The sequence below is a fragment of the Melitaea cinxia genome, chromosome 25, assembly GCF_905220565.1.
Source record: "Melitaea cinxia chromosome 25, ilMelCinx1.1, whole genome shotgun sequence".
NCBI lineage: Eukaryota > Metazoa > Arthropoda > Insecta > Lepidoptera > Nymphalidae > Melitaea > Melitaea cinxia.
Genome location: NC_059418.1, coordinates 7635843 through 7645870, shown reverse-complemented (window position 1 = coordinate 7645870; position 10028 = coordinate 7635843). Strand labels below are relative to the sequence as shown.

Genomic DNA, 10028 nt, shown 5'->3' with positions numbered 1-10028 from the left:
ACACAGCAGAGTCATATCATTATAATAGGTATTTGTTATCAATAAAGACAAATATATATTTGAAAATATTTTATTTGACTTAAAATTTAGTTAAAAAACACGCAAACTGCGCAATACAGCATTAATTATATATGTTTTGAACACAATTATTTTAAAATATTATAACAATTATACAAACGACTTACAATTATTGAAAAAGATAATCTATACCTCGATGGATGAAACACGCAACTTTCAAACCCATAAGGGAGTAAATATCTTCACAGAATAGAACTTCAGATACACTACTCATTAAATTTAAATAGAAAATGGTTGTCTGTGTGTATGTCATTTGGTTTACGGACGATAGTGTCTGAATATCCTCAGCCTCATAACAAAAGAAGAAGCAAGCGTATGGCTCACCTGATGGTAAGTGATTACCGTAGCTTATAGACGCCTGCAACACCAGAAGCATCGCAAGCGCGTTGCCGACCCAATCCCCAACCCCCCCAGGAGCTCTGCTCACCTAACTCACCAACAGGAACACAATACTGCTTGAAAACAGTATTATTGAGCTGTGGTCTTCTGTAAGGTCGAGGTACTACCCCAGTCGGGCTGCTCCATATTTTGAGCAGGAAATTTCCTGCTGTGCCCTACCTCAGTTAATAATTACTCTTGTGGTTTAATTTAATCACTGCCGCTTGTATAGAAAAACAATATTATCTTCAGATGGGCTAAGATTTATCAAGAGTGAACGGAACTTTATTTATCGTATTGCAAAATTAAAATTAGCTAATAATAATAATAAAAATAATTTTTATTTTGCTCAAATTATGTAGTTTACACTATCCAGAAGCCTTGCAACCCGTACTACCCGTACCCGTACTATTGTAGTCACTTGTGGGATGGCTCAGCTAAATATCAACTCGCCACACTGGACTCAGTGGAACGCAGAGCCAAGCGGCTTATCGGTAATGCCAGTTTGGTGAAATCTCTTCATACTCTGTCTCACCGAAGAAAGGTTGCCAGTCTAACGGTCTTTTACAGGTTGTACTTTGGAGAGTGTGCCCTGGAGCTGCACGAGCTCATACCCCCATCTCCTTTCTACCATCGGACTTTCAGACGTACCGCAGGCTTTCATTCCTACCTGATTGATATACCTTTCATACGTACAAAGCGCTTCGAATCATCTTTTTTAATGCGCACAGCCAAGGAATGGAATTCCCTGCCGGCGTCTGTATTTCCGAGTTCATATAACCCGAACATATTTAAAGCGCGAGTGAACAGGCTTCTTCTGGGCGAACTCGCTCCATCTTCGACCTCGTCTGTGCTCTAGGGCTAGACTGAGGTCAAGAGTAAGCCCATATCGTAATAAAAAAAAAAAAAAAAAAAAGTACTAGCTGTGTTACAGGCCAAAGTGTCTTCCCCAAAAACTAGTTTATTGTTACATAATCAGACTTTGCGTTCAGATAGCGAAAACATGGATGAAACTAGACTGTATACAAAGATGACAACAATACAATAATCAACGATTATAAATACAAAATTTGAACAAAAAAAGGTTGATAATTATTAAAGTATGGAAATATTTACCATCAAAACAAATTTGAACTAATATTTTTTTCTATATAATATATATATATATATATATATATATATATATATATATATATATATATATATATATATATATATATATATATATATATATATATATATATATATATATATATAATTATTTTATGTACATAAAATTTAAATTTAAATTACCTATGCTCACAAACTGATTTAATTTCAGATCAAACAAAGTTAACCTGTCAGGATGTGTCTTTAAGAGCATTAATTTGGCTAAAGTTTTAAGGGTTTATCCACTCAATATGTTGCTTATAAGGTGAACAGGGGAGTTTAAAGTATTATCATGACAATTTAGTAATTTATATATTAAATTCTTTATTATTTTTTGAGTTTTTTGATAATTATCATAGTCTTGAGAAAAAAAAAAATCATTAAACAATAATCATACTTCAATAAATTTTCTACTGTAACCCGCCTTTTGACTGAGGTCTCGTTCCCAACTTCTGGCTACCGTACAGTACAACTGCATCACTGCCTTTGCGTCTTCGACGGAGCTGTGTTCGCCGTGCTGTATGTCGATGCCGAGTATTTCTTTCGCAAGTCTTTTAAGGGACGGAGTACTGCCTTTGGTTATCTGAAAAGGGATTTTTATAATATGTATTAAAAGAGTTTTCGTTGCTCTTGAGGGGTTTAAGGGTAAAGTCCTAGTGTTACAGTAGTCGTTAGGCTACGGTAAGTGCTTACCATCAGATAGGCTATATGCTTTTATTCCACTCTAGTGTGCTTAGTGATGCTGTACTTCATACACGATATTACTACTAATATTATACTAATTTTGTACTAATACACAATTTATTATGACGCCACGTTGGCGTAACGGTCACAGGTATGGTTTGTGCCGGTTGCGCTGGCGGTTGCGGGTTCGATGTGCGGGCACATGACATACATTTGTATTGGCCATACAGGTGTTTGCCGTGGTCTGGGTGTTTGTGCAGTCCTTGTGGATCTCCCCACCGTGCCTCGGAGAGCACGTTAAGCCGTCGGTCCCAATTGTTATCATGTACACCTGATAGCGATCGTTACTCATAGTAGGGAATATATCCGCCAACCTGAATTGGAGCAGCGTGGTGGATTAATCTCTGATCCTTCTCCTACATGGGGAAAGAGGCCTATGCCCAACAGTGGGATATTACAGGCTGAAGCGAGCGACACAATTTATACATTATTTTCAAGAATAACTGTGGGGTTTCTTCCAGTTATTCTGTGCAGGATCTACATATTGAATCGGTGGCACTTTAACTATACTTAATTTCTTAAAATGTAACAATTTTAGTTTTATAAAATGATGATTTGAATGTGCTTTTGATGCTTTGGGTTTTTTTAAAATAATTATTTCATTATGAATTAATAACTTGAATTTAAAATAATAAATAGTTAATTATAATTGCGTTTGCAAGCAAATGAAAAAAAAACCGACTTTAATTACATCGACAAGTAATACAACGTAGGTAGACGAAAAAATAGTAAAGTAAATACGCACAATCAAAGATTACTCCTAAAGATCAGTCTTAGATTTGCTCGAGATCTGACGAGGATATCAGATCTCGAGCAAATTTAAGAGGGACTACAAGACAAGCATCACCTTTCGATTAAAACAAGAACAATCAAAATCGTATACCCAGTAAAAAGTTATGAGGTATAGTAAAACGTAGAACAACAAAAAAATTAGTAAATACGCATAATTAGCGATGACTAGAAAAGCACTTGTCTGATCTCAATTAAATTTAAATGGGGCCACATGACGCCAACTTCTGCTTCACGCGCCATTAACTGGGACCGACACTTTAACATGGTCTCCGAGGTATGGTAGGGAGACCCACATGGACTGCACAAACACCGACCTCGGCAAGAATCTGTATGGCCAATACAGATGTTTGTTATGTTCAGAAATCGAACCTGCAACCGCCAGCGCAACAGCAATGTTCGGCAATTATAAATATAGTATATACTTATTTATAAATTATAGTTATTTAAATATTTACTGTTCTAAACGGCTTGTATCTGGATGTATCTCGTATATTATTTTTCGGATGTGACAGGAAAAGAACACTCAAGTCATTCTTCAACGAATGTCCCACGAGTATTTTGCCTTTTAAGAGTTCAGATACTTCTTTTTGAACAGTTGCAAAGTCTTCCCCGTTTATTAGGTCTTCCTTTCTAATTCCGCTGATACTAGTTCTGTAATCCACTACTTCTTCACGCGGTTTCACGAACTTGTCGTAAACGCAATCACCAAATTTATTGACTATCGACACTCTGGCTAGCATGTGGTCATTTCCTTGATCCCCGATTCCTACCATTTCGCAGTCCATGGCCAAGAATTTGGTAATTTGACGTTGTTTCTCACTACCCTGATCTTTTTTCTCGTCATCCTCAACATTAATTTCTTTCTTACCGTTTTTCGTAACAAAAGGAACTTTGTTGATATTGAGAATTTCTAATTTTTTCACGTTTTCGTTGAACTCCTTATATTTCTTTATTCGCGCCCGTCTAAACGTTCCTGTGTAATTAGTTCTATTTTCAGGCTTCTGTTGTTTTACTTCTTTCTTCTCCATGAGCGTGCTCGATAGTAATAACTGCCAGTTAACATCTATAACACCTCTTTTTACAGTCACGTCTACTGGCTTACCTTTTTCTTTATGTTTTTTACGCTTTTTAGACTGTTCTAACATATTTAGATTTAATAAATGTTGCACTATTGTTTTTAATACGTGTAATATAAATTGACCTACGTACGAAAGTATGTCTAGTAATAAATCGACCACGTTTAAAAGTAAATAGCTCGTGTTGCTTATGATGGCTTGTGACATAATGACATTTACCTAATACCTTGACAACTTTACCGCATGGCGTACAGCCCCAATGCTGCCAACTCAGTGGAATTTCTGGTTGGTGGTAAAAATTGTTTTTAAATGTTTTTAACCGACTTCCAAAAAAGGAGGAGGTTCTCAATTCGACTGTATTTTTTTTTATGTATGTTACATCAGAACTTTTGACTGGGTGGAGCGATTTCGACAAATTTTCTTTTAATCGAAAGGTGGTGTGTGCCAATTGGTCCCATTTAAATTTATTTGAGATCTAACAACTACTTTTCGAGCTATATCTAATAATGCGTTTTTACTTGACGCTTTTTTCGTCGACCTACGTTGTATTATACCGCATAACTTTCTACTGGATATACCGATTTTGATAATTCTTTTTTTGTTGGAAAGGAGATATCCCAAGTTTAGTACCATGATAAGGAAACCAGGATCTGATGATGGGATCCCAAAGAAATTGATGGAAATTCTTGAAAATCCGCAATAACTTTTACTGGGTGTACCGATTTTGATAATTCTTTTTTTGTTGGAAAGGGGATATCCCTGGTTTGGTACCATGATAAGAAAAGCAGGATCTGATGATGGGATCCCAGAGAAATCGAGGGAACTTCTTGAAAATCCGCAATAACTTTTTACTGGGTGTACCGATTTTAATAATTTTTAATTTAATCGAAAGCTGATATTTGTCATGTGGTCTCATATAAATTTCATTGAGATCTGATAACTACTTTTTGAGTAATCTTTGATAACGCGCAGTTACTTGAGTATTTTTTCGTCGATCTACGTTGTATTACTCGTCGATGTAATTGAAGTCGGTTTTTTTTCGTTTGCGAGTAAACACAATTATAATTGCTATAGTCATCACAAAATAAAAGGTCCGTTTTGGACATTATTTTGACAAATACTCTAGAACGTAACGTGGTACGAAACTGTAAGAAACAATAAAAGAATAATTAATAACATTAAGTGTTTTTAAAAGGTTTACAACCTTTAACAATTAATAACATTACATTTTTTGGCGCGTTAAATAATATGACAGAATATATTGGAAGTATTCTTTTCGCACTTACTTTATAGAAGCATGCAATTTCTAATTATTACGAAACGTCTCAATACACTTTCGTTCTAAGTATTTTTTAACCGACTTCAAAAACGAAGGAGGTTATTCAATTCGACAGTATATTTATGTATGTTCGGGGATAATTTCGTCGTTTATGAATCGATTTTGATAATCCTTTTTTTGTTGGAAAGGAGATATCCCAAGTGTGGTACCATAATAAGGAAACCGGGATCTGATGAGGCAATCTCAGAAAAATTGAGGAGAACCCTCGAAAATCGTAGTAACGACTAGTGCGTTTATTAATTTTTTTTCGTCTACTTGGTACTTATGCTGTGTTACTTGTCGATGTAATCGAAGTAGGTTTTTTTCGTTTACGAGCAAAGACAGCTATTTGAATACTAGTGCTGTAACTAATTAATTACCGAATTCCATCAGTTTCATTCGATTTTAATCGTAAATATTGTGTCGTGATCTTTACTGAAAATAATAATTGTGTTTGCTCGCAAACGAAAAAAGAACCGACTTTAATTACATAGACAAGTAATACAATGTAAGTTGACGAAAAAAATCAACAAACGCACTAGTTGTCACTACGATTTTCGAGGGTTCCCCTCGATTTCTCTAGGATTCCATCATCAGATCCTGGTTCCACATTTGATTTAAAAAATCATCGCAATCAATCCACAGTGTGAAAAGTTATATATGAGGTAAAAAAAAATGTTCAGTCGAATTGATAATCTCTTTATTTTAATTTTGCTATAGTAATTTTATTATATCAATTTAAAGTATCTTACATATTTATTACTTTAACTTATGTATAGTTAGTAAAAGTTGTATAAAAATTAAAAATATGCAATTTTGATTTGCGAATTTTTTTATACATGATACATTGTGTAGTTTTAAAGTTTAAGATTTGAATTCAGAACGCAACTACATATTCTATGCGACAAGTACTAAAATACATTGCGGTTCTTATAATAATGTAACAGATACTTAGTCAATATAAACAGCGATGTATAAAAAATAATAATCAAATTGAAATTGACAGAACACGTATACGTTTGCATCGAAAATGTAAATAAACAGAAAGTGAAAAATGTCAGAGTAAGGCCGTCGTGTGTTAATACGAAAGAGGAGGGAGTATGAGAATGTTATACAATGATACAGACCGCCAGTCCGCACTTTCTAATCGTAGCTATCGGTCATAACAAAACACATTTAATATTCCGCGCGACTTTACGATAATGTCGTTCGAGTCTATCAAGGAATATGTGACCGCTCACGGTCAAGACCATCTGATAAAATACTGGCCGGAGTTAAGTGAAAATGAGCGGGAAAAACTTTCTGGTGAAATCCGAAAACTCGATCTCGCGGATACGAACGAAATGTTCCAGCGCGCGATAAATTTAACTAAAGTCATTTTGGAGAAGTTAGATGATGATTTGAAGCCGATACCGCAGGCTCACTACGAATCCGTCCCCGGTTTGAGCGAAGCGAAAATCGAGGAGTACGAGAACATTGGTTTCGAAGAGATATCCGCGGGAAAAGTTGGTGTTTTACTGTTAGCTGGTGGTCAAGCGACAAGATTGGGCTTCGGACACCCCAAAGGTATGTACGATGTCGGTTTGCCGTCGAGAAAAACGTTGTTCCAAATCCAAGCGGAAAGGATCTTGAGAGTGCAACAAATGGCTGAAGAGAGGACCGGGAAGGAAGGAAAAATTACATGGTACATCATGACTTCTGAGCACACAATGGCTCCGACAGCTGACTTCTTCAAAAGCCACGATTACTTCGGTCTTAGTGTGGAGAATATTGTTTTCTTCGAGCAAGGAAGGTTACCATGTTTTGATTTTAATGGAAAAATTTTCTTGGACGAGAAAAACCACCTATCGTCTGCACCTGACGGTAACGGTGGTATTTACAGAGCCTTAAAAACCCAGGGAGTACTCAATGATATAGTCAAGAGAGGTGTCAAACATCTCCACGCTCATTCTGTCGACAATATTCTTATAAAAGTAGCTGATCCTGTGTTTATCGGTTACTGTAAAAGTAAAAATGCCGATTGTGCTGCTAAAGTCGTTCAAAAATCATCACCAAGTGAACCAGTAGGAGTCGTGTGCCGAGTTAATGGATATTACAAGGTTGTGGAGTATTCAGAATTGACTGATGAAGCAGCGGAACGAAGAAATCCGGATGGACGTTTGACTTTCTCCGCTGGTAACATTTGCAACCATTACTTTTCCTCTGAATTCCTGCTTAAAATATGCGATTACGAATCAAAGCTAAAATTACATGTCGCCAAGAAGAAGATACCGTATGTTGATGAAAATGGGGTGCGTCGGACACCGTCTGAACCAAATGGAATCAAAATTGAAAAGTTTATATTTGACGTGTTCGAATTTGCTGAAAATTTCATATGTTTAGAAGTTGCTAGAGATGTGGAGTTTTCAGCTTTGAAGAATGCAGATTCAGCCAAGAAGGATTGTCCGTCAACCGCACGAGAAGACTTGCTAAGGCTTCACAGGAAATATATTAGAGAGGCTGGCGGTATCATCGATGACAATATCGACGTGGAAATATCTCCCCTTCTCTCGTATGGTGGAGAAAACTTAAAAGACTTAGTAGAAAATGAGGTATTCACGATAACACCCTTCCATTTAAAGAGTATGCAAGAGTCAGTTTCAAACGGTGTGAACGGCATACATTGAAAAATATATAGGTGAGTTTGTATGCAAATAAAATTTCCGTACTTGTAAAATAATAATAAATAATGATATATTAATAATTTTTATAAGATTCAACTTGTTATTTGTTTATCACGATTGATCGAGTGCTAATTTGTTAAAAAAATCACAATTAAGGCTTATTTGTATAAATTTATTATTAATATGTAGTACCTGACTTATATAAAAAAATATTATTAAAAAAATTTTTTTATAAAAAATGAAAATTAAATTCGTTCATTTTTATTTTATTTTAAATTTTTATTGTAATATTGCATCTCATGAAGCATTTTAAATTTAATTTAATGTGTTAACAGAAATAAAGCTATTTTGGACGAAGTCTAATTTAATATTTTATTTATATTTTTAATTCTTTACATATAAAAAATATACAATTTAGGAATATACAAATAATTAAATAGTATAAAACAAAGTCGCTTCCCGCTGTCTGTATGCTTACATCTTTAAAACTACGCAACGGATTTTGATGCGGTTTTCTTTAGTACTTAAATAGAGTGATTCCAGAGGAAGGTTTATATGTATAATTCTTGCATAATATAGTAGAGGAACTCTGATAGTTTTAGAGGTTTCTAATGTGATGTCGTAATAACATTTTTTGCGCTTACATTGCAAATATTTATTTTATATTTTATATTTAGTATCAGCATTTCACCTGTACGAAGCCGGGGCGGGTAGCTAGTATAATATAAAAAATTGCAAGCATTATCGCTCATAGCTATATCTCGAGTTTTTATTAATTTAAATGAAATCCAAACATTAGCTTATTCTAATGAACAATAATTTGCAAGCTATTTTCAAAAGTTATCAATACAAAATGTACCAGAAACTTGTGCTGTGTGTTGGAATCAAATTATTTCCAAATCAAGTCGAATACAACGTAAACAACTAAAAAAAAAATTGTACTTATTTTAATAAAGTCTATTACAGACGAATTTACTTTCAAATGATGTCGTAGGTGGAATTGTGTGAATTTTGACTTAATGTGTTTTGAAAAGGCCCTGAATTAGGCTTTATAATGTTATGTTATATACATACTTTGAACTTTTACCCGCTACTCAAGTTTTAATATTAATCAGATTGTTTGATATTTGATTTATCATCTGTTGTATGGTGATATTTGATAGTTTACAAGGCGTTTTGATAAAAATATTTCTTTAGACCAGTAGATTCAAAGGCGCGAAACCAATTTTATAGTTTCTTACTAGCGTTGCCCGCGACTTCGTCCGCGTGGAATGTAACAAAATAGTTATTGCTCAGTTCGCAGTTTAAAAAAAATCTAAAATATAAGTAGCCTAATTTACTTCCTATTACATAAGCTGTCTGCCAGTGAAAGTCGTCAAAATAGGTCCAGTCGTGTCAGAGATTAGCCGAAACAGACAGACAGACAAAAATTATAAAAAATGTTATTTTGGTATATATACCGTGTATGTATAACAAACAGACACTCCAATTTATTTATTTGTATATATATTAGTATAGACTACAAAAGGCCTTTTGCTGAAAATTAAGTAATTATATAGTTATTTTATTACGAAAGCTAACGTCCGCTATAACGTAAGTTATTTCTTCTGCTAATTAGGTAAGTTCTCGTCTATATTCATATTACAACAAAATACGCGCCATTATCGACGTCTAAAACCTCTGGGGTGTTCCTTCGACACGCCGGCGGAATCACGAGGACGCGGTTGCACTTCCGCGATGGCATTATTAACGCCTACCGATATCTTCAATATTTTTTGTAATGTGAAAAAATTATAGCTTATTTTCAGTTCAGTTCCGGTAAAATAAAAT

At 34.7% G+C, this 10028-nt stretch overlaps 2 protein-coding genes across 2 annotated transcripts; one reads left to right on the top strand and one right to left on the bottom strand.

The window, feature by feature from the left end:
- Window positions 1-1691: 1691 nt before the first annotated feature.
- Window positions 1692-4471, bottom strand: LOC123665986 (RNA exonuclease 4-like). Its single transcript, XM_045600202.1, has 2 exons — window positions 3597-4471; window positions 1692-2188 (listed from the first exon to the last, which is right to left on the bottom strand). Exons 1-2 carry the CDS (start codon window positions 4422-4424, stop codon window positions 1997-1999), a joined length of 1020 nt encoding a protein of 339 aa, XP_045456158.1. The 5' UTR covers window positions 4425-4471; the 3' UTR covers window positions 1692-1996.
- A 2266-nt stretch (window positions 4472-6737) lies between these two features.
- LOC123666003 (UDP-N-acetylhexosamine pyrophosphorylase) lies at window positions 6738-8307 on the top strand. Its single transcript, XM_045600216.1, has one exon. The coding sequence runs from the start codon at window positions 6738-6740 to the stop codon at window positions 8199-8201; it is 1464 nt and encodes a 487-aa protein (XP_045456172.1). The 3' UTR covers window positions 8202-8307.
- The last annotated feature ends 1721 nt before the right edge of the window (window positions 8308-10028 follow it).

Bases quoted from the DNA above. Each gene is read 5' to 3' on its own strand.
- LOC123666003 (XM_045600216.1), top strand. From the start codon at position 6,738: ATGTCGTTCGAGTCTATCAAGGAATATGTGACCGCTCACGGTCAAGAC.
- LOC123665986 (XM_045600202.1), bottom strand. From the start codon at position 4,424: ATGTCACAAGCCATCATAAGCAACACGAGCTATTTACTTTTAAACGTG. The intron at 2,189-3,596 runs GTAAATATTTAA...ATCCCTTTTCAG, and splicing joins GATACAAGCCGTTTAGAACA to ATAACCAAAGGCAGTACTCC.